General features: G+C 44.7%; 1 protein-coding gene across 1 annotated transcript in view; it reads right to left on the reverse strand.

Moving 5' to 3' along the window:
• The window catches only part of Hgsnat (heparan-alpha-glucosaminide N-acetyltransferase), a 29,489-nt gene that overhangs the window by 2,321 nt on the left and 2,890 nt on the right, over positions 1-24,278 (reverse strand). Inside the window, exons 2-15 of the mRNA XM_028768206.1 lie at positions 23,419-23,534; positions 22,553-22,689; positions 22,028-22,149; positions 19,500-19,569; positions 16,321-16,390; positions 14,480-14,589; positions 12,325-12,401; positions 11,068-11,098; positions 8,581-8,741; positions 7,573-7,688; positions 6,277-6,398; positions 4,512-4,638; positions 3,178-3,264; positions 562-639 (exon numbers count right to left, since the gene is read on the reverse strand). Coding sequence (XP_028624039.1) covers positions 562-639; positions 3,178-3,264; positions 4,512-4,638; positions 6,277-6,398; positions 7,573-7,688; positions 8,581-8,741; positions 11,068-11,098; positions 12,325-12,401; positions 14,480-14,589; positions 16,321-16,390; positions 19,500-19,569; positions 22,028-22,149; positions 22,553-22,689; positions 23,419-23,534 — 1,424 coding nt within the window. The remainder of the gene's footprint in view (positions 1-561; positions 640-3,177; positions 3,265-4,511; positions 4,639-6,276; positions 6,399-7,572; positions 7,689-8,580; positions 8,742-11,067; positions 11,099-12,324; positions 12,402-14,479; positions 14,590-16,320; positions 16,391-19,499; positions 19,570-22,027; positions 22,150-22,552; positions 22,690-23,418; positions 23,535-24,278) is intronic.

Raw genomic sequence — 24,278 nt, forward strand, 5'->3', positions numbered from 1 at the left:
CTCTCTCTCTCTCTCTCTCTCTCTCTCTCTCTCTCTCTCTCTCTCTCTCTCTCTGTGTTTTCTGTTTTTGTTTTTTGAGACAGGGTTTCTCTGTGTATCCTTGCCTGTCCTATAGACCAGGCTGGCCTTGAACTCAAAGATCCGCCTGCCTCTGCCTCCGAAGCGCTGGGACTAAAGGCGTGCGCCACCACCACCACTGCCAGCCTCTCTTACACGTTTTCTCTAGTAATCCTCATTCAAGTGTTTGATAGCGAACACTATGCTATTTATTTATGTAATATAGTTTTCTAAGAAAATAAGCCTGAGTTTAGATATAAAGACATCATCCTTGGGGCTAGGAATGTGGCTCAGTGGCAGAGTGTGTACTGGGCACATACCAGGCCCTGGGTTCCAGGCTCAGGAAATAAAAATAAGTTTAAAAGATGCTGTTCTGTGAATCCTGTTTTTCTAGTCAACTGTTCCCCGTCATGCTGAGCCAGTGACTGCTCAACACCTCATTTCTTCTTAAACAAGGGTTGGCCTTAAGAACAGCAATCAGAGTAAGGAAGGCTGGCTACTTACAAGGATACAGCACCAGGCGGCGAATCGGATCAGGATGGCTTTTGTCTGATCCTTGTAATACAACAGTATTTTTCCTGCCTGGGGATGAAAACAATATGACCAAGAGAGTCAGTCACCTATGGTGAATTCTTGTTTCTCTCTTCATCAACATAAGCATCCAGCACACGGAGTTATTTGCAAAGTACATGTTCTAGACTCTGGGGATATAAAGAGGAATGCAAATTGACCCCTCTGCCCTGGTGGAGACTGGGGAGAAGCGTGGGACCAGTGATACAGAAGTGGACATCACATAGGTAGTGTTGGAGCTACAAGTGGGAGAGCATCAGAGCAGGCAGGACATCCCGGCTGAAGGGGGGATAGCACACAGAGAAACATGTGAAGCACAAGAGCGCCACAGTAGGTTGAGAAGTGAAATAACAGGGTAGTCGGGAGGCTCAGCAGGTCTCACTTAGATCAGGGGCTTTCTCCCAGAGGTTTTGGGGAGCCCAGGAAAGTTACCCCTTATCCTAGACACAAGCTAAAGTCACCTAGGAAAAGGGAACCTCAATTGACAAACTGCTCAGATCACATCGGTCTGTTGGTGTGTCTGTGTCTTCATTGCTAATTGATACAGGAGGGTCGGGCCCACTGTGGACAGCACTATCCCTGGGTAAGTGCTTCTGGATGTATAGGAGAGCTGCCTGAGCATGCGCAAGCCCGCTAGTGAGGCAGCAGGCTAGTGAGGCAGCAGGCGTAGCACTCCTGCAGGGCTTTTCCTTGAGTGCCTACCCTCACTTGCCTCAAAGAAGGCCTGTGACCTGTGAGTGAAACAACCCTTTCCTCCCCTAAATTGCTTTCTGACAGAGAGTTTTATCATAGTAACAGGATGGAAATTCAGGTAACAGGGTGTTTTCAGTAACACCCATTTAGGTGAGAAGAAACTAGGTCAGACTAGCCTGGCTACAAAGTATCGGGTCTGGCAACACTACCCAGGATGCAAAGGAGCAAAACAGAACTGGGTGTAGGGAAAACTTAAAAAATGCAGACAGGACACTGCACAAAAATCTCTCTGAACTAGAGTGAAACTTTTTGAAAGTATCAAAGGATACAGTGTTACTAATTTATAATAATAGCTAAAATGTAAGAGTATTGCCTATGTGCTAGTTCTTGGGGTTTTGTATAAATTGGCCTATTTCATCCTTGTAACACCTCTGGAATTAGACACACCAAGACATCACCCAGCCTCACATGAGAGAGCTAGACACAAATCCACACAGTGCAGCTGTGGGTCTGTACCTAAACCTTCCCACACTAACCCAACTGCTCTAGCAGGCTGAGGTTTGCCTACAGTGTGCGTAGAGAGTAGATGAATATATATAAAATAGAATCTAAGCACCTCAGAAATAGAGGCAGGGTGTTGACCCATTAGTGGAAAATTATTGAATCCCCAAACTGTACACATTGAGATCTGTACCACTTAACAGGACTGCCTGCCACTAGCTATGTGTGGACATTTAAATTTTAAATCAAGTAAAATGAAAACTGAGGTTCTGAGTCATACTCCAGTCACACGAAGTACTCCACAGACTCCTTGCAATGGCTGCCTGCATGGTCAGGATGCCCTCTCCATCACAGAATGTTCTCTCTGGCCTGCTGTAGACTCCTTTCTGCTCTCCACTTTGCTCCCCTCAAAGAATATACTCAAACGCCAGGAAGGACAACTTTGCATAGAGAAATCTAGACTGCTCTGAACCAAAACAGAAGTGCATATGTGGGACACCAAGAGTAATCAGATTTGGGTTGGAGAGATGGCTCAGCGGTTAAGAGCACTGATTGCTCTTTGGGTGGTCATGAGTTCAAATCCCAGCAACCACATGGTGTCTCACAACCATCCCTGATGAGATATGATGCCCTCATATGGATGTCTGAAGACAGCTACAGTGTACTTTGGGCTGGAGTGAGGGGACCTGGAGTGAGGGGGTCCGGAGCAAGAGGGAGAATGGAAGGGGAAAAAAAAAGATTAACCAGATTTGATTTGGGGTATAAGACACACATGCATGCTCTAAAGCTGCTTACATAGCTAGCTATGGATGGAAGTCTGTAGATGGAAGTCTGTGTCTTTCCTAAGTTCATACAGTGAAAACTCAGAAGGAGATCTGGTCCTTCTGGAACCAGTGTGGATCTCCGCACTTATGAATGTATTTTATGATCTTACAAAGGGCTTGGGATAGCAAGTCCAGCATTTGCACCCTTGTAAGCGATGTGTGGACACAGTGCTCAGCCCTCCACAGGCTGCACTCTGGACCCCTGCCTGAAAAGGAACTGGCAGCACTTTGAGCCTAGGCCTGAGAAGCAAACATTGCTGTCTCTGAGTTAGTCTCAGCTGTTTTGTTGCAGCAACATAAACAAACACAGGGAGACAAGCTAACATGAACCTACAACTAGTAAGAACTTAGCTTCCAGAATGTCAGGATCCAGCTAGTCATTTGAATTGCTGACCTATCTCACACTAGTTTGCATAATCTCAGTCCTAAACAGAATTCACCAGACCTGGAGGGCAGCGGATGGCCCCTCAATACACTGTTTGCAGCTGTCACCAACTGTCAGAAGGGTTATCCTGAGGAAATGAACAGATACCTGAACTCCTAAAAATGCCATCACAATGGAGTTGATAGTCCCTAAGACTCCTTCTGGGTCATAGGCCACCTCTGTGTGATACAGCACCTTAAGGGGACAGAAAAGAGGGTGTCAGTCACTCGCTGAACACAAAAAGAAATGCAAGGCAGAACGCAAACTGGAATACAATCCAATAGTTGATGCTTCCTGGTTTCCTCCCTCCCTCTCTCCTTCCCTCCCTCCCTCTCTCCCTCCCTTCTTTTTCATTTTCTTTCTAACAGGACTGGGACTGCACACGCTTTTCTGATTTAGCAAACCCCACTGCAGCATCAACAGTTCCCAACCTTCTTCTTGGGCACATAACATTTAATAATCCATTTGAGAAGGGGGAGTGGCCCAGTGGTAGCATGCATGCTTAGCACATAGGAGACCCACGGTTTAAGCACTAGCATGCAAACAAAACCAAAGCAAAATAAAAAGCAAAGTCAATTAAAATAAAACATTTGTAGTTTTAATATAAAAAAGAGACCAGAACTTTGGAAGTGTGCAGTGTATTAGCACCACCCAGATTGTCAAGCTTTCTGAGGCCTGAAACATTCATCCTGCAAGTACTAGAAATACTGCCAGAAGGTCTCTGTCACATACTTCATGCAGGGCACACACTGTAAGCATACAGCTCCCGGAGCCCTAAGCTGGATCCCACAATATAAAACAAGAGAAACGAAAGTGTGGGGATTGGTCTGCCTTTCTAAGTCACTCCTGTGCTGGAGACAGCCGACCTCCAGGACCATAAGGGACCCACCCCTCACCCAGTGCCTCTTCAGAGACACAGAGATTACCCATAGTGCAGTTCAGTGCCCCACCCCCCCGCATTCTTCACAGGGATCCAGTGAGGATACCCCACGAACATCCTGCACCGGAGTCCCTGACTTGAGTCTGGGACTGGAAACCTAAAGGGCTAACTAAAACTCCATTTGCTTTATATGGTTCATTTCACTCTGCAGTCAGAAATGCCTTTACCTACCGACAGGTAGTGAACATCTGAGGCATGAAGGCAGCCAGTTTTCCAAATAAAACTGATTTCGTGCCGGGCGGTGGTGGCGCACGCCTTTAATCCCAGCACTTGGGAGGCAGAGGCAGGCGGATTTCTGAGTTCGAGAGTTCGAGGCTAGTCTGGTCTACAGAGTGAGTTCCAGGACAGCCAGAGCTACACAGAGAAACCCTGTCTCGAAAAACCAAAACAAAAAAAAACAAAAAAAAACAAAAAAAAACCTGATTTCGTAGCACATTTTCCTTAAATAGTATAGAGCTAGTTTCCCACTTCCCAGTTCTCAGTAAAGGAAAGACTCACGCACAGCGGAGGACGGGTGCTGGTACAGGTGACTGTCTCCCAGAAGCAGGCGGTCGATGTAGCCAGCTGCCCCTCCAGTACAATGAGGGTACTTCCCCAAGTCCCCTATACCGCCAGGGCCAAGGTAGCCACTAGGGAAGTAAAAAACATACTTAAATGACAGGATTGCAGAGCAGTGGCTGGCCATGCAGCAGGGTTCAAACAGCCTCACACACAAAGTGGCCTCCAGCACCCCCAGCCCCTGAACTTAGTGTTCTTTGGCCAGAGAGAGGCTCCCAGCACTGGGACGCAGGTCTACATCAGAGTGATGCTGGGACAACTCGACCCTCCTCTCAGTGGAAAGAGAGCTTCAAAGGACAATGAAGTGTAAAAGAAAATTCCTCTTCAGTGCTATAAACCTTACCACTGACTCAGCAGAAAGAGACATGCAGAAAGGAACTATCACGACTGGAGAGATAGCTCAGTCAGGAAAGTGTTTGCTTTGTAACCACGAGGACCCAAGTTTGATCAACCAGAGAGAGACAGAGAGAGAGACAGAGAGAGAGAGAGAGAGACAAGAGAGAGAGAGAGAGAGAGAGAGAGAGAGAGAGAGAGAGAGAGAGAGAAATAGTTTGTATATGCTTGGCCCAGAGTGTGGCACTACTATAAGGTGTGGCTCTGCTGGAGCAGGTGTGTCACTGTGGGTGTGGGCTTTAAGACCCTCATCCTAGCTGCCTGGAAGTCAGTCTTCCACTTAGCAGCCTTCAGATGAGGATGTAGAACTCTCAGCTCTTCCTGCCTGGATGCTGCCATGCTCCTGCCTTGATAATGGACTGAACCTCTGAATCTGTAAGCCCCAATTAAATGTTGTCCTTATAAGAGTTGCCTTGGTCACGGTGTCTGTTCACAGCAGTAAAATCCTAACTAAGACAGAGACACACAGAGAGAGTCAGAAAGAGAGAGAGAGAGAGAGAGAGAGAGAGAGAGAGAGAGAGAGAGAGAAACAGAGAGAGAAACAGAGAGAGAGACTCAGAGAGAGAGAGAGAGAGAGTCAGAGAAAGAGACACAGAGAGAGACAGAGAGAGGGAGAGGGAGAGAGAGAGAGAGAGAGACAGACAGACAGACAGACAGACAGACAGACAGAGGAAGTCAGAGAGAGAATCAGAGAGAAAGTCAGAGAGAGAGTCAGAGACAGAGATAGAATTAGAGACAGAAACAGACAGAGTCAGAGAAAGATACAGAGAGAGACACACACACAGAGATAGACACACAGAGAGACAGAGACAGAGAGCGACACACAGAGACAGAAACACACAGAGAGAAAGCCAAGCCATGTACTGGGGCTGGAGAGATGGCTCAGTAGTTAAGAGCACAAGCGTTAGATTCCCAGAACCCACATGGAGGTTACAGTTCCAGGGGATCCAACACCTCCTCTGGCCTCCAAGGGCACTGCAAGCACACGGCATGCAGATACACATGCAGGCACTCATACACATAACTATATATTTTTTAAAAAAAGCTATGGATGGTGGTACATATTTGTAATACCAGCAGGTGGATCCTTTGGACTCATTGGCCAAAGCTACTTGGCAAATTCTGTCTCAAAAAAAAAAAAAAGAAAAAAGAAAGAAGAAAGAAAGAAAGAAAGAATAAACTTGATACTGTGAGCCTTTAGATGCACATGCACACACATGCACACACATGCACATACATGCACACACATGCACCCCCTCTCACACACAAACAGGAGCATACACACAAAGGGATTACCTGGCAAGAGGGTCACTTACGTAGGGCACCCAGGGACAGGTAAAAAGAATGTCAAAGCCAGCCAAATGCTTTCCAGCATCAGAATGACGAGCCACTGGGGCCAGCTGGACGTGATGTCTCGGAGAGAGAAGCAGCTTCTTTCCTGGGTGAGAGGCAAGTATACCACTAGTGAAGAGAGTCTGGGAAACAGCCAGTGATCATTTATAGTAGAATAAAATCTCTCTCTCTGTCTGTCTCTCACTCTGTCTCTCTCTCTGTCTCTCTCTGTCTCTCTCTCTGTCTCTCTCTCTGTCTCTCTCTCTCTCTCTGTCTCTCTGTCTCTCTGTCTCTCTCTCTCTCTCTCTCTCTCTCTATATATACATATATATATATATATATATACATATATATGTATATATATGTATATATATCTGGCTGAGGAGATAGTTCAGAGGTAGCATGAGGACCTCAATTCAATCCTCAGAACAAACACAAGAAGGCTGGTGTGGGTTATGATCCTGTAATCCCAATGTACCTCTCTGAGCTCACTGGCCAGCAAACCTGGCCCACTTGGCTGTGCCCAGACCAATCTCAACAAGAAAATGTAGATGGCACCCAAGGGACGACACCCAAGGCTGTTCTCATCTGCACACACTAGTACACACGGAGTGTGTGCATGCACACTGATCTAATAATGCAAGGCACAGTGGCACCTGAGAGGTGGAAGCAGGTGAATCAGGAGGCCAACCTTCAGCGACATACTGAGTCTGAGGCTGGTCTAGGCTACACGAGGCCCTTGGGTTAGTCCTTAGTAGCATCAAGAGAGAAAAAAACTAAAGAGTATTGTGTGGTGAAACATGCCTTTAATCTCAGCACTCAGGAGGTAGAGGCAAGTGGAACTCTATGAGTTCAAACCTAGCCTGGTCTACATAGTGAGATCCTGCCTCACTGACTCAAAAAAAAAAAAAAAAAAAAAGAAGCAATTAATGGAGACAGGAAAAAGTATTTCACTGACAGAAGTGCAGCGATAGACTATGCAGTCTAAGGATTCAGAAAACTGTACTGTGAATTGTCCTGTTGTTTAAAAAATACAATTTCTGGGGATGAGAGGACAGGTGGATCAATAGGGGACTTCAGTTCCATCCCAATGACCTGTATAAAGGAGGGTCCCTAGGACTCACCGGCTAGGCAGTCTAGCCTACCCAGAGAGTTCTAGGCCAGTGAGAGACTAACTCAAAAGGAAGGTGAGCAGCATCAGATAAATGACCCTCAAGGCTGTCCTCCAGCTACGTCCCCCTCACCACCACTCCCTCCACAGACACACGTAAGCTTCTCACCAAGGCACAGCTGTCGGGCACAGGCTTCGAGAAGGAGAGCTCCAATACAGCAACCACGAAGTACGTCACTCCCAACCGCTGCAGGACACCAGGGATCCGGACCTTATCCCAAGACACTGCCAAAGACACAAGTCACCTTAGGCTAAGCCAGCAGGACGCATCTTACCCCAAGACAGTATTGTCTCCTGAAGGGGAGACATTATCTCTTGCTTGTAAGTAAATTGTCACATGTGGCTTGAGGTCAGATACACAACTTCAACCTCACTCAGCCTGACCTTTATGTCGCAGGAATTGGAGTAGTCACAACAGTGCCTCCCAGTACTAAAATGCCAAGCTAAGTACGATAGTAGCCAATGATACACAAGCAGTTAGGGTACTCTTCTAATGATTGAGCTGCTGGGAGGGGCTGAGTTGGAAGAATTACATCAGATGAGGACATGTGGGGCTCAGTGGCAAAAAGTTTGCTGAGCATGTGCAGGGGCCTGGGTTTGATCCCAAACACTGGGGGAAAATACACACACACACACACACATACACACATGTATATATACATACATACATACACATACATATACACATATATACATACATACATATATACATGCATATACACATATATACATACACACACATATATACATACATATACACACATACACATATATACATAGACACATACACACATATACACATACATAATACATACACACATGTATATATACATACATACATACATACACACACACATATATACATATACATATATACATACATACACACACATATATATACATACATATACACACACACATATATATATACATATACACATACACACTCATATACACATACATACATACACACACACACACACATATATATATACACATATACACACATACATATATATACATACATAATGGATACACACACACACACATACATATAAAACAAGTCTTTTCCATAGTTCAACTTGACATACACTAACAACGGGCCAGAGCTACTTACATGGACCAAGGCAGTAATTGGGGTTGACAACGATAATTCCTATACAGATCAGCAGGAAACTTCTCCACACAATTTTCCCCAGCAGTTTGAGTTTTGAACATCCTCGTTGTAGGATAGAAGTCATTGACAGGAAAATTGAAGATCCCATAATAAAGACAAACCTAAAAAGAAAGGCTATTGGTGGGTGGCCAAATCTTATAACACAGGAGGGGGGTGACACACCATCCGTCCACCAGAGCCAATTCAAGTGTCAGGCTCATATAATACAGGAGGGGCCCAAACACAGCCCTGTTGGCTGGGAGCTTTGACAGAACATCTTCGAGTCCTGTTATAGGAGGAAAACTGGGTAATAGTTGGTGGGACTCCAAAGGACAGCCCTCCAAGCAGCTGTCAGAGAGGACGGCTATAGATGCTGGGATGCAAGGGGCTTGCACTAGCACGCAAAGTCCTTCAGAAAGAAAACATCCCATCTTTTAGAAACTCATTCCTTCTCCTGGAAGAAAAAAATCCCTCCTTCTGTCTCTCCGTCTCTCCTCCCCCCTCCCCATCTGGTAGGAGTCACACATATTTCTCTTTCCTTGCTTTAAACTCACAAAGTCTCCCTAAAAACCCAAAACTGAACGTAAGGATGCATGTTCAAAGTCAGTCCCCATTTGGTGTTTTAGGAGATCATAGGGCCTTTTGGAAATGAGACAACTTGGCCATCACAGGGCTGAAGGGTGGCGCTAGAGGACTGGTGCAGCCCCTATTCCTGCCCGTAGACACTGCTTCCGGTCTGGCTGGGAGCAAGCTGCCTCCTGCTCCGCTGCTGCTACACACCCCTGAGCTAAATTAACTTCTTCCACTAAGTCCCTTCCGTGAGATATTTTGTCCCAGCGAGGAGAAAGTAACTGACACACCACAGTGTACTTTTCCTAGTTACTGACTAGGGATTAGGGAAGCGTGGCTTGCTCTGGCTGACTCCCAGCATCCTCTGGCTTCCCTTTCAGAGTCAGTTGCTCACAGGACAGTAACAGGAGGAGCCTGCAGACAGCATGCTGAAGTCATTACCAGATCTTGAGCAAACAATAAGTGCCCTATCCAGGTCTCTCTCAAAAAACCAAACATCTCTCCCCAAACCCTGACCTATGGTAGTAATAAGAGACCAGAGTCCCAACATATCAACCACTGTCTGGGAACCGTCTCTGGTGATGGAGCACCAAAGTTGCTCGGAGCATCAGAGTGAACACGAGTGGCGTCTCAGACGAGAAATATGCCCCGGCAAGACTAAGAACCCACGGGTGGCGAGTGTGTCCTCTCCACTTCTACACTGTCTTATTTGCATCTCTCATTTCCCACTATGTATGAATCCATATTCACAGAGGCCAATTTACTGTACCTGTTTTTAAGAGCTATGATTTACACATATTTAGGAGATTTATAGAACTTGACTATAAATTCAGAACTTGTGGTAGAGTTTCAGCATCAAGTAGAGGATACGTGTTCTAACAAGATGTTCCTATGAAAACTTTCACCTTTGAGGCTGAGGCTACAGTTTGGCACAAGATCTTAGTTTCAATCTCACGCAGACATAGAGATACCAAATATCTTTGATGGACATAGGCATAAATGTGACGTCAAGTGTATGAAATGCCCAGTAACACAACTTACAGTAGGGCTTCACAACAATCAGTGCTAGCTCATAGGTCACAGACAGAGGCTCCAGTCTTTCACAGACATAGGACAAGAGACGTGTGGAGGAATGGATGACAGGCTATGCCGATGCAATATTGTGAAACACCTCTGATATTCTAGGACACTAGAACTTTTGCTGGGCCTCATAGCCAGGGTTACTAATACTCCTTGAAGTCATTTAAGACTGTTATTCTACTGTGTGCGCAGCCTGCTTGATTCATTGACCTTTAAGAGAACAATATGAATCTACCCGTGTTTCCTTGGATTTCCCAAGTCATCAACCATACCACCTAAGCTAATGCATAGTTTTAATCTTAGGTTAATATTCTTCCATTCCCCCGGTGCAGATAACGCATGTGTATCATTTGCCAAAAGCAGCAGATACAGAAGTTGAGATCCACTTCCAAAAATCTACCATAAAGGTTGAAAACAATCAGTTTTATAGACACTGGTGGATAAACAATACTGCTGTGGTCTGGATCAGTTGGAGCCAGTGACTTAATCCCTTGTAAAACTCTGTTCGAGATTCCTGTAAAGTGTTCTTGTCCTTTCCCATTGATGCTTTCTGTGCTGTTCAATAAATGTAGAGAGAAGCACTTTGTTGGAGTGACACACAGCATGCAGACAGAAATGCAATCATAAAACAGACAGACAAGGAGATGGAAGGCATGTAGCACTGAGATAGAGACTTCAAATTTGGACTCCAAGGGGAAGGCTTTTACCTCCTTCTGTTATTCAACACCAGTGCATTATTGGTGATGGGCGTTAATCACTAATGTATATAATAACCCTTATAATATATCGTCAGCTCACCATGGGAAGACGAGGTCAGCCACAGTCAGTCCTGTAAAACAACACAAGAACAAACAGTAAGAAGGACTCTAGACTATAAATACTTCCCAGTTGCAAATGTGTACACTTTGCTGTGTATTTACCCAGAGTACAATACACAGACAGGAGCCCCTACACAGTCACTGGGCCTGACCGGGCCAGGGGAGGTTCCTGACCATAAACCATTCATGGAGGTTAAAACTAGAGATCTGTGGACAGGTTTATGACCTTCCATCAATACTAATCAAAATCTATTCTCTCCTTCCACCAGACACTCCACGTCTTCTACCAGAATGTCCAACATGGAACATAACTGAAAATATTCAGCCACACAAGAGAGAATCTGGTGTTTAGACATGAATGGGAGATAGAACTCTTGTTTTAAAATTTTCAGTTATTAATTACTTAACTTATGGGTCGGGAGGCATGAGTAGAGGTCAGGGGACAACTTGCAGGAGTCATTTTCACAACGTGGGTCTCGGGGATTGAACTCAAGCTGTCAGGCTTGGCCGCAAGCGCCTTCACCTGCTGAGCCATTTTGCCAGCTGATGAATCTTGTTTTATACTTGGCCTTAGCCAAGAGGTCAAGAAGCAATAACTCGTGTTTTAAATAAACACTTTAAAACAACTCATGTTCTACTACCAACTGGACTGCAGGTCTGAGTATTGAGCTGCATCAGCAACAGACTCCATCATCAATATATGGAATCTGGGTGCCAACTCTCTTCTAGAGGCTTCTGCAGGTATGGTCTGGTTAGGATAAAAACAACTAAAATTTCTCAAAAGTCCATGTCTGTATTCTGTGTCATTTTCCTGGTTCTAAAATATCCACTATCCAGCCAACTACCCATCCAGATTCATAGCTATTACTGAGTGCCACTCAGAATAATCTTCCTGAGTGGCACCCCAAGAAAGACTGTAAGTCTTAAGAAGGTAGACCTAGACCCCCCCAGAATACCATTGTTCTACTACCTGAACTGTACCAATCATTGCGTAAAACCAAGTCTTTACATTCCCCGTGGAGACCCACAGTCCCACAGCAGAAAAATCCAGAGTTACTCTAGATCCTCTGAAGAATCAAACCAAAGGGCCCCGAGTAAGGCCAAGGTGGTTCTAAGCAGGCTGGGAGGGCTCTGGTGGAGTGCTCACAGGGGGATGCCAAGTCTTCCGCTAACCTCCAGTTCTCTGGGGAGAGGGCTGGTGTATTATAAGCAATGCTACCTGTGGGAAGTGTCTTACCATTCCAACTTGAATGTTTGAAGTACCAATACTTTCCTCCACCGTAATTAACGAAGACCATGAGGATGAGAGCTACCCTACAAGGTAAACAAAGAGAGGACGATGTAACGACGGCCGTCAAGTACAGACACGCTCCACACAAGGTGCATCGCGTGATAATGTGACTCCACAGGGCAGATCATGACACAAGTAGAAAATTTTAAAGTGAGATATGATCACCTGGTGCTCACTACGAGGGGACACAAAATGATGGTCTTCAGCCTACACTTTTATCTAACACAGTATGTCCAGAAAATTTTATACTTGGGTTGGCAAGATAGCTTAGCTGGTAAAGGCACTTACTGTAAGCCTGAAGACCCCAGCCTCACATGGTAGAAGGGGAGAATTACTTCTGTAAGCTGTTCTTCCAACTCCACAGGGACACCATGACCAGGAAACCACAGCTAACACCCACGAGCATACACACACCCACACACAGCTATTTTAAAGAAAACTTCATACTACCCAACTAAATTTTAGGATCTGAAAACAAAGTAATGTGTTTCCAGTAACACAACTTTGTGTTAATTATTTCAGATGTCTCAGGTTTACTGTCATGAGTCTCACTAAACTGAGGATTCAAAGCTCCAGTCTTGCTGTCTCAGTAGGCGAGTCTTAAGTATTTAATGTTAGTTTCTGTTTACCTATGAACTTCTTATCTCCATGTGTCAATGGTGACAGGAAAGAAAAAGATACAGTAAAATGGCTTCTGAACAGGCTACCATTGGCTGCTAAGCTGAGAAGGAACACTTAGCAACCTGCTGTGCTCGGTGACCCACCTACAACAGTAGCCTGTCTCTCCTTCTTAGCAACTGAGTGGCTGAGTTATTTAGCTCAGTGACTCTATTTTCCCATCCGTGAAGCACGCTCATTAAAAGCACATTCCAATGGTATTTCTAAGTGTTCAAGTAAGACATGTTAGAGGTGCAGCAGCATGGGGAAATACAGGCTTGTTGTCAATTCTGCATACTGTGATGGGTTTTACCTGCAATCTGAAATGTACTAATATACCAACTGTGTCCACAAAGTCACAGGTGGAAAATGTCAGCTCAAGCAAAGATGCAGGAACTGGGCCGGTGGTGAAGCAGTGGTTACTTACCAGGTGTGGAGCCCAGTTTTAAATCCCAGAATGCCTCACTCCCACCCCCAAAAGTAAAAAAAAAAAACACAAGACAAAAACAAATAAACAACCCCCCCCCAGGCACATTAAAATCCTGCCTAAAATCACTTTCATGTCATGCATGTGAGGTACAGGTAAGAAATCTAAGCTTGTGTTTAGACCTGGGTCCCACCCACAAGCTTTCTCGTGGTTAATATTCTAACTCTGAAATCTGAAACGCTTCTGGCTCCAAGCGTTTTGGATAGGGGAAGCTTATCCAAGCACCTGAACTGGCTCCCACATATCCAAAGGGGGGTACCCAAGACTCCCGATGCTCGGAAGGAACTGCAGGGTTCCCTTAGATGGAAGAACAGACACTGTGTGTTTTATTTTTGGCTATTCGTGAATCTGCTTTTTCAGAGTTTAGCCTTCACCCTTCTACCAGAAGTACAGCGTGACAAACTATGGCCCCTGATTGTAGAGCTGCTGCCAGGGGGCTTGTTACTACTCCAGGGGTTCTAGCAGCAAAGGGTGAAAGTGGGCCTTATGTCCCGAACATGGCCACTTGCCCAGACTACTAACTAAACTACCCACTACACTTGTGGAAACTAGTTCTGGCTGTGTTCCCTCCCTCTTCTCTCTCAATGCCATGCTAATCTTTCCTTTTGTTTCCTTTTTTGTCTGCTTTTTGTGATGTTAGGGAATGACCTCAGTGACAAGTGCAAGCTAGGTGGGCGGGTTTTGCTTATACTCCAGTCCCTTATCGTGACAATCCCCAGACAATGATCTTCTGGTGTTACTTGTTTTGTTTTTAACTTTTTTTTTTTAGAAAGGGTCTTGCTAGGTATCCCAGGACAACCTTGAATTTCCAGCAATCCTTTCGCCTTGGCCTCCTGAGTGCAACACTACACCAGCCTAGAAAATTAAAAACGTGCAAAACGCCTTACGCTAAAAATGGGCTTGTGTGTAATTATGAAATCTAACAAGGGCCGGTGCCCACCGCTGAGCTCCACTTACCCCCTAAATGTGTCCACGCATCGGAGACGGTACGGCAGGGCAGAAGTACGCTGTGTTTCTGGTTGGCAATCAGCGCAGAGAGGGTCTGCTCTGCTGGGGGATCCTAGTTCCTTCCAAGCAAAGGGAGAAAGAGGTGATACTTGACAGGGCTAAGGAATCAGTTTCACCATCTGATAATCCAGGAAAGAAGTTAGAGTAGAAAAGAATAGTTTTTGAACAAGAGTTGGGTTTTGTAAGGACCCCATCTGAGGTCTCATTCTCCACCCCACTGGCATGTTTGTGTTCTTTGCAGATCTTGCTGGCAGTCATCTGATAATGACAGAGGACTAGTTCTGGGGCTGGAGATGTAGCTCAGTGACAGAGTGCTTGCTACCACGTGAGAGACCATGTGTTCAGTCCCCCCCCCCCCCCACTGAAACAATAAGGTAGGAACTGGATCTTGGGTAGTCCAGAACAGACGTGGAAACAAATATGTTACAGAGACTTTATATACTTTAGCCCAAATGTAACAGTGTATTTAATTATCACAGTGGCCACTGACATTGATACTTATAATACTGATGTTCTGGTTCATTTAGTTTCTTTCTTTCTTCCTTTCTTCCTTCCTTCTTTCTTTTCTTTTCTTTTTTCCCTTCTCTCCCTGTGGCCCAAAAGTATTTATTTATTTATTTATTTATTTATTTATTTATTTATTTAATGTAAGTACTCTGTAGATGTCTTCAGTCACCCATAAGAGAGCATCAGATCTCATTACAGGTGGTTGTGAACCACCATGTAGTTTCTGGGATTTGAACTTATGACCTCTGGAAGAACAGTCAGTGCTCTTAACTGCTGAGCCATCTCACCAGTTTTTTATTTATTTCCAAATGGGGCTGCCTGCTGATTAAAAACTGTACATCTTAAGGTGGCCCAGACTTCTACCCTCACTGAGAAAGGGGACTGGGGCCTCCACAGGGGCTGAGGACAAGGCTGCTCCTTGTTAGGATGCATCTTGAAGGCTAGCAAAATGGCCAAACCTGAAGTGCCAGCTGTGTGAGCCTCATAACCTGGGTTTGATTCCCAGAACCCACAGTGGAAGGGAAAGACCGACTCCCAAAGGTAGCCTTCTGAGCTTTACGTGCAGGCCATAGCACATACATGCACACACACACACTCACACCCACGTGTCTTTTATACACACACATAAATAAGAAATAATTAAATAATTAAGTATAATAAAAACCAGATGTGAGCGGGCTGGGACAATTGGGAAGATGTTTGACCATCATGTTTGAGGCTTTGGGCTTGATTCCTAGAACCACCTAAGTAACTGAGACGGCACTGGCCTTAAATCTCAGCACACAGGAGGAGGTGGACGAGAGGGGGAGCAAGGGTATCCTTGGCTATGTACTACACAGTAAGTTAGAGGTCAGCCTAAGGCACATGACCCTGTCTGAGAGAGAGGGGGGGGGGGGGGGGGGGGGGGGGGGGGAGGGGCGGAAGGAGGGAAGCAAGCAAGCATGCATGGAATGCTGGCTTATACTTGGGGTTATCAGACAGGAAGAAGAATCTAAGTCCAGACCAGGAACGTTACTGCATGTAGAAAGTCTGAGCAGCATCCACAAGCCCTGGGTTAGATTCAGCAGCATGGGGACATTTAGGACATGAATGTAAAGTCTGTGTAGCACGCACAGGCCCTGGGTTAGATTCAGCAGCATAGGGAAAACATTCAGGACATATAGTCTGACCTTGTACAATATAATCAAATGTATTAAACTGGACAATAATGCTCACTAAAAGAAAATTATGAATTCACATTTAGAAAACCTCCCAGACAACACATGTAAACTCCAGTAACTCACAGAATTGATGAGGCGGTCAGTTTCTCGAGAAGCTATTGCCTTAGAAATCCAATTATTGACATCATCTAAACTGTTATTTAAAAAAAAAAAAAAAGAAAGAAAGAAAAATTCCTCCATTAGTTTTCTGTCTTGAATGGCAATATTTTCAAACTGACTAGATACTGAAATAAAATATAACTTAAGGTTCATAAACATTATGAAGGAGATTTAGAAATAGAAAGTCGAGATCAAAGTTTGTTAGCAGCCCTCATCCGAGAATAAAAATAATGATAGAGACTCGAAGACTGAAAATCAACCTCACGCTCTCTGTCACCAGGGTTCTTAACTGCTAAAGGTACAAGAACAAGCACATGGCAACAACTTTGACCACTAGACAGAGGAATGACTCCACAGGACATGCAAAGAAATGAGCAATTACTTATAGCAAAGCAAAACGAACACACTGTGTGAGTGCAACTACACACGAACGCACACGTCCACACCGGAGAGAGCATCCATTGGCAACAAACCAATTCTTCTACATGGTCAACAAAAGGGTAAATACATTCATTGATTTCTCATTAGGATGAGATTTCTACTTGGGCATAAATCTTTCTAAAGATCTCCAGCCCACATGATCGCCCACTAAGTAAAACTGCTTGCCACCAAGCCTGATAACCTGAGTTTGATCTAAGGAATCCACATGCTACAAGAGAACTGACCCCTGAGAGGTGTCTTCTGACATCCATAAGTGTGCATGTCCCTGCTACACACACATAAACACACACACAATTTTTTTAAACACAGTTTTTGCTGGGTGTGGTAGCACATGCCTTTAATCCCGGCACTTGGGAGACAGAAGTAGGGGGATACTCTAAGTTTGAGGCCAGCCTAGTCTGCAGAGCGAGTTCTGAGATGGCCAGGGCTACACAGAGAAACCCTGTCTCGAAAGCTTAAAACAAAACCACAAAACCACCCATATGTTTTGAGAAATGCAATGAGAGTCATTGAGCTTCAAATATCCACACATGGGCAACCTTACTTCACCAAACTTCCTTCCCCCTCCTGACTCACTGCCTTCTATAACTTTACAGGAAGCCCAGGCATAAAAATCATCCCATCCATAAACACGGCAGTATCTGTAAAAGTGGGAGGCTGTTTTATTTCTAAACAGGATCATGACATAATCATATTTTACATTTATTTTCTTAAGTTTATTTATTAATGGAGGAGGTATGCACATGCCAAAGAATGGCGGCCAGAGGACACCTTGCAGGAGCTGGTTCTCTCCTGACACATGGAACTTGGATTGGTCAGGTCGTCAGGCTTGGTGGCTAGTGCCTTTCCTGTTCAAGCCATCAAGCAGACCTTTCCCATCATGCAACACTCCTTATTATCCTCATGTAGCCAGCTCGGTTTCGCTGGCTCGTGGATATTCTTCATTCGTGTTCAAATCAGGTGCACATGTAACCCACACAGAGGATCTTCCACTTGCAATCTAGTCTGCACAGCGCTGTAAACGCCACCATCACGTGAAGACGTTAAAATAGACACATTCAAGAAAGCACCAAAATGGAGAAGTTGAAATGCTTAAAAAATGAATAAGACATTCATCTTCGACTGCCTGTTCTCCGAGTGAAAGGGGGAGAGTCTTGGTCCACATAACATCCTTGAGCTTACACAAGTATGTTGAGAAACAACAGGGCAAAGAGTAGCCTTTAGCTCCCCACCACTGGAGCATTCAGTCTGTTCACCTAGGAGACCCAGAGGAGTCCAAGATGACAAGATGACCAGTTTCTCCTTGCAAGTATGTCACACAACTATCTGTCACTCTGAAGTGAAGGGACAGATCCATTCACAGGGAAAGCACCAGGGCAAAGCATGCTGCTGTATTAGAACAGCATTTCCATCTCACCACAAGACTGACAAGATGGCACTTGCCTCCAAGAAACAGAACTTCGGGACTTGAACTTTCCTCCTGGGAAGCAGCTGAGTCCAGTGGTCACGTCTAAGCAGCGAGTGAGCCTCACCACTGTAAGGTCAGGTTTCTCAGACACTGAACGAAACTACTTCAAACGCTCCCCGAGTCAGAATGAGCTCCCTCTAGGCAGCCAAATAAAAGTTGTTTTCATTCTTCCAACCTGGATGGTGCTGGTGAATTCTGTGGTCCTTCCATTCATCTTTCCTCTCTCAGACCAGATTTCACTATGGAGCCAAGGCTGGCTGTGAACTCAAGATCCCCCTTTCTCTACCTCCCAATTGTAGGGATTACAGGTGTGTGTCACTGTGGCCACCCTTCTTCCTTTTAAAACACAAAAGAACTGTCTTCTAAAGTTAATCAAAGGGTTGGAGAGGTGCTTGGCTATTAAGAGTGTATACTGTTCTTAAAGAAGACCTGAGTTTGGGTCCCAGCATCCATACTGGGTGGCTCAAAACAACCTTTACTCTCTCTCCAATGAATCCAACGTCTCTGGCCTCTGCAGAGACACACACACAGACACACAGACAGACAGACAGACAGGGAGAGAAACAGACATACACAGACACACAAACACATGCACACTACTTTAAAAATAATTAAATCTGAGAGTTGATTAAACCTGCCTGCATCTATTTTGCTTCATTTCTCTTTTCTTGTCTACTGATTCACTTCCCAGGGTTACTGTTAATCAGGCAGAGAAGCCCAAATGGCTTCTCCAATCAGATGCTTCTACACAAGGAAAGGGACTCCATGCTGAGGTCCCGAGCTACAGGCTACCTTTGTACTATACTTAGCCCCCAGACTTCTGGGCTAGCGGGGAGCAGAGAAAGTGTGTGTGTGTGTATATGTATGTGTGTGTGTGTGTTGTGTGTCTGTGTAGGGGGTGGCTCAAGAGATATTATAAACCACCTCTTCTAACTAAAACTCAATCCAGAGGACAAATATCTTCATCTTCAGCCATGGTGGGAGAATGGACGGCAAACGCCCATTCACACCTTCATGCCCTTGGTCAGAGACTAGAGTCTGCTCAGATGCCCAGGACTAGAGCAGTCATGGCGGATGTACAAATCCTATAAAACAGAGAATATCGGTCATCTGTGTGTGTCTGCTCTTGGTGATTGTCCTGAGGTGGAATACTGGTCAGTGGCGGGCCACCTTCCCCTTCCTGGGTTTATCATTTCTGGGTCTGTGCTTCCCCGTCGTGTTCTCCACAACTTACCTCAGCAAGAGCCTCAGGAAGGATATTACGATGATGAGGGCTAGGCCAACAAGGAAGGCGATGCTCACAGCTGAAGACAAAGAAGAACGTTATCCCCAGAACACCGTCTTAAGTATCAAAGCTACAGGGGCATTCATCACCCCGCTGGAACGGAAAGAGCTAAGCTCGTATTCGCGTTAGACTCTGTATGAACAATGGAGAATGAGGAAGCGGGAGAGCCGCATGATATACTCACAGCACACCTGCCACCTGGCTCCTAAAGATTTCTATTATTATTAAGACACTGTCTCTCTTGGGGCCAGGGATACAGCTCAGTGGTAGGGCACTGACTCTCCGCTTGCCAGGACCTGGATTCTAACTTCAGCCAAACAAAATCGGTACCACTCACTCTGTTTTATGTACTAAATCATGTTTCGTCGATGTATTTTATTTTATTTAAGATTTTTATTTCTTTTACTATGTATGTGAGTACATAGTCTCTGTTCTAAGACACACCAGAAGAGGGCATCTGATCACATTACAGATGGTTGTGAGCCACCATGTGGTTGCTGGGAATTGAACTCTGGACCTCTGGACCTCTGGAAGAGCAGTCGGTGCTATTAACCACTGAGCCATCTCTCCAGCCCTCGTCGATGTATTTTAAACCCCAGACAACACGTCACTTCATCTCTACATCCTTTGCCATGTTCACAGTGGGTATGAGTCCTGGAGAAGGTCTGGTCGCCGCACTGAAGAGAACACAGCTCTCTTTACGGAATTTTCTACCCTCTGATGGAAAACCTCTACCGACCCAGGAGAAAACTTCTACCAGGGTCAGTCTACAAAACAGCCAGTTCTCTTCAAAACCATCAAGGTCATGAAAGACAAAGGAAAGCAAGGGACTATCTTTCTCTGACCGGGACAAAGCAGATTTGACAACTAAATGCAACATGGGACCATAGATTAGATCCACCGAGCCTGACAACCCAAATTCCATGCCCAGAGCCCACACGGTAGAAAAGAGCCAAAACCTCAGAGTTTCTGTTTACTCCATGACGTGTGGACCCTGGCACCCGCCAACACAGTACATAAACAAATGTATGCTAAAAACAGCAACTTTGAGAAGTTTAAATATCTATAGTGTCTATGTGCTATAGAAATGTTAAGCTCCTGGTCCCAATAATTCTATATAGGGTAATTATAGTAATGATTACGTAGTGTAAGAGCATACAGAAAGGCAGATAAAGGGCATTCAGAAAACTTTTTGTAACATTTCTATAAACCTAAGTTGTTCTTTACAAACTCAGCGCCATGCAAAGCTACCAATAACTCTTTCAGACTGTGGAGGCAATGCCAATTGCTGAGCATGTGACAGATGTGCACACTGAAGAAGCACTTCCTGCAGCTGACCAAGTGAAGCAGATTTGCTGAGCTAGCAAAGGCCTGTTTAGTTGGTGTCAGAACAACCACATGGGTTCTGGGTTCAGGCTTAGCAGCAAGCACCTTTACCACTGAACCATCTTGCTGGCCCTCAAGTGAGAATTTTAAATCACCCAAGTCAATATTAGGTGCCCCTGTGACTCCAAAGGCAACTTAAATATGGTTTTTATTTTTGTCTTCTTTGTTTCCTAATAACCCTGCAGTTTTTATACCATTTGCAGATGTTATTTTTCACTAGTGACATTCATTGCTTTTTTGCTGTCTTTACATTTTTTCAGTCTTGGTGTGTATGTATGGGTACATGTGTGCCACTGGGCATGCAAAGGTATCAGGACAACTTTTAGGAGTCTAGTCTCTTTACCATGTGAGATTCAGGGATTGAACTGGATCCTCAGACTTGGTGCCAAGTGCCTTTACCCACTGAGCCATCCTGCTAAGCCTCAATATTCTTTTAACCAGTTATTTTGCTCCCCCAATGGCCCTTCGGTATTGGCTCTACATTCTTTTAAAGTAACACCACTCAGCTTTCCGTAGACTTATTAATGCCACAAAGATTCCTTGCTGTCCCTTAAAGAGCGTCACACACAGTAATATCTAGAGAGGGCTCAAGGTGACAGACATTCTGCACAGAGTTGTAGGTGAATGAAAGATGCCCCTCACCATAAGGGAACATCAGCTGACTGTCACTGACGAGGTTCACAGGAAACGCTATGTGTGCCCTCAGTCCCCAACAAGAAAGTTAACTGCCCTACTTCCAGTTTCTTTCCAGTCTGTTGACTTTATAAAACTGTATGCTTTGTAAGTAAGCCTAGCAATATCGAAATATGGTGTTACATCACCTGATTTTCTTAGTATACGCACTAAAAATAATCAAACAGGGATTGGACTTATAGGCCAGTGTTAGAGCAAATGCTTCAGCATGTATGAGGTCCTGACTTTAATTGCCAACACCAAAAAGGAAGAAAACTACAACTGTACCATAAACAAATGACAGAAATAGATAATATACAGTTGTAAATTAAAGGACACACCATGAAGTGTCAGGACCAACGAGACTGAAACCTTCAAAAACCCAAACTTAAGAAACCAACGAAGGAACATGTACTTACGAAGGTTACTGTCGACTGGATTATCATTAACAACGACGTCACAGTCAATTTCACTGGCCCCGCTGGAAGCAGGCTGTACCAAAAGGGAATAGTTTCCAAATTCTCCAAATTTGTATTCCAGCCTACAGGGAGCAGGCAAAATGATGGCAAATGGTTAAATGAGGAAATAAGGAACTAGACCAGAGGTTCTCAACCTGTGGGCCATGACCCCTCCGGGGGGACTGTCTCTCAAATATTTTGTATATCAGATATTTATATTATAATTCATAACAGTAAACAATTATTCATAACAGTTATGAAGTAGTGTAACAAATATAATTTTATGGTTGGGGTCACCACAACATGAGGAACTGTTATTAAAGGCCTGCACCATTAGGAAGGTTGAGAACCAGACCTAGACATTGCTAACACCATCAGCAAAGAACGTCATGAAATCTTATATATGAATCAGGAAGATTAAGAAAAATGAAAACCTAGTAGGAAAAAGAGCAAACTTGAGTTAGACCATGAGGAGCAGCCACAGACCTGCAACCTGCTCTCTCTTCCAAGGTAGAGTTAACCTGCAGGATGGACCCATGCTGGGTGCTCACAGAGACAGCTGCAACGCTTGGCTTTGCAGGTTTTCCACCATGAGAGACGTTCGCCAGAGGCTGGAAGGTGCACTGGTAAGACAAAAGCCGAACAGGCATGGTGTCAGGGTGTTTGCTGGTATTATTATTGTTGCTGTTATTTGGCAGTGCTGGGGGTCAAAGCCAGGGCCTTGTACTGTTAGGAAGATGCTTTTTCATCAGTTACACCTCTACTCCTGTTAGAGGTTTTGAAAGTCTCTCAGTTGTGGGAGAAAATAATAGCTAAGAAAAAAAAATCCTAACTTTTCCTTCATACTTTAAAAAACTTAAAAGTGAAGTTTTTTGGATAAACCTTACCTAATTTATATTAAAGTAATGACTGCCATCCATGATGAAACCGAACAAGGTATTCATATCTATTGTTCACAGATTTACTTTTCACGAGTTAATAAATACAGCCTACCACTAAATCTAGCATTCTATTGTTTTTTTGCTTGAGATAGGGTTTCTCTGTGTAGCTCTGTCCTAGAACCTTCTTTGTAGAGCAGGCTGGCCTTGAACTCACAGGGATCCACCTGGCTCTGTCTCCCGAGTGCTGGATTATAAATAAAAAATAAAAATAAAAAAATAAAAAAGGGTAAGAGACATCCTTCAGTCTTGGCCAAGCGTTCTCCCCTGACCACATTCTATCTAGTTTTTTATTATAAACTATTTCCTTAACTGTAGATGCGAAGGGAACAAGAAATGGCTTAGGTCTGAGGTCATTAAAAGAATGTATCTGACAAGCCTAGGGCAAATGCTGAAGACACATGCAATACGTACTTGGTAACAGTATTCAGATTTCCAATATACAGTCAGGCTTATTCCCAACAGTTCGTTGTGGATGAGCAGCAAAGCCTGATCCATCTTCAGCTCCACGTTCCTTTTTTCATCTGGATCTGATAAGGATCAGAAAGAAAAGTTACAAACAGAACAGCCGGGTTCCAGAGACAAAGGAGACAGAGATCGGCTGCAGAGCATCTCTTTCCAGCACTCTGGAGCACGTGGGGTCTCCGGCACAACGCCCCATGGCAAGGACGCATGCGCATGACCTTTTGGACTGTGGCTCAACTACACCTGAGGATTCCGTCAGCATCGTCCACATCCAGTGTGTGTGAGGACTCCGTGAGGCAGTAACAATCACTGAATTGAGTAGTCTCCACACAATAAGGACGTCTAAGCTAGGTTATTTTCTGCTCTGCAGAAGAATAAAGCTCACAGAGGTTTCTTTGTTTTGTTTTTTGTTTTTTGGTTTTTTTGCCCACGCCCACAGGTATTCAATGAACTCACCGATCTGAACAAGAGTCTGTGATTTTACCTCGTCTAGACTTTACCACATTAGTTATTAGCTTAGCCCCGGCAGCTTGTTAGACATGCAAACTGCAGCTGTGTCTCTCCAAGGAGGCCACGAAAGAAATCAAAGGCTGCTGCTCTTCCAGAAGATGCTAGCCCGACTCCCAGCACCTACATGAAACTCACAACCATCTCTAAGGGCAGTTCCAGGAGAGCTTAATATTCTCTTCTGGCCTCTGCAGGCACCAGGCATACACTCGGTGCAGGCACACACGGTGCTGAGGCATCCATGCAGGCACACACGGTGCAGGCACACACGGTGCAGGCACACACGGTGCAGGCACACACGG

Source organism: Grammomys surdaster, unplaced genomic scaffold (assembly GCF_004785775.1).
Source record: "Grammomys surdaster isolate TR1022 unplaced genomic scaffold, NIH_TR_1.0 185, whole genome shotgun sequence".
In the NCBI taxonomy this organism is placed as follows: domain Eukaryota; kingdom Metazoa; phylum Chordata; class Mammalia; order Rodentia; family Muridae; genus Grammomys; species Grammomys surdaster.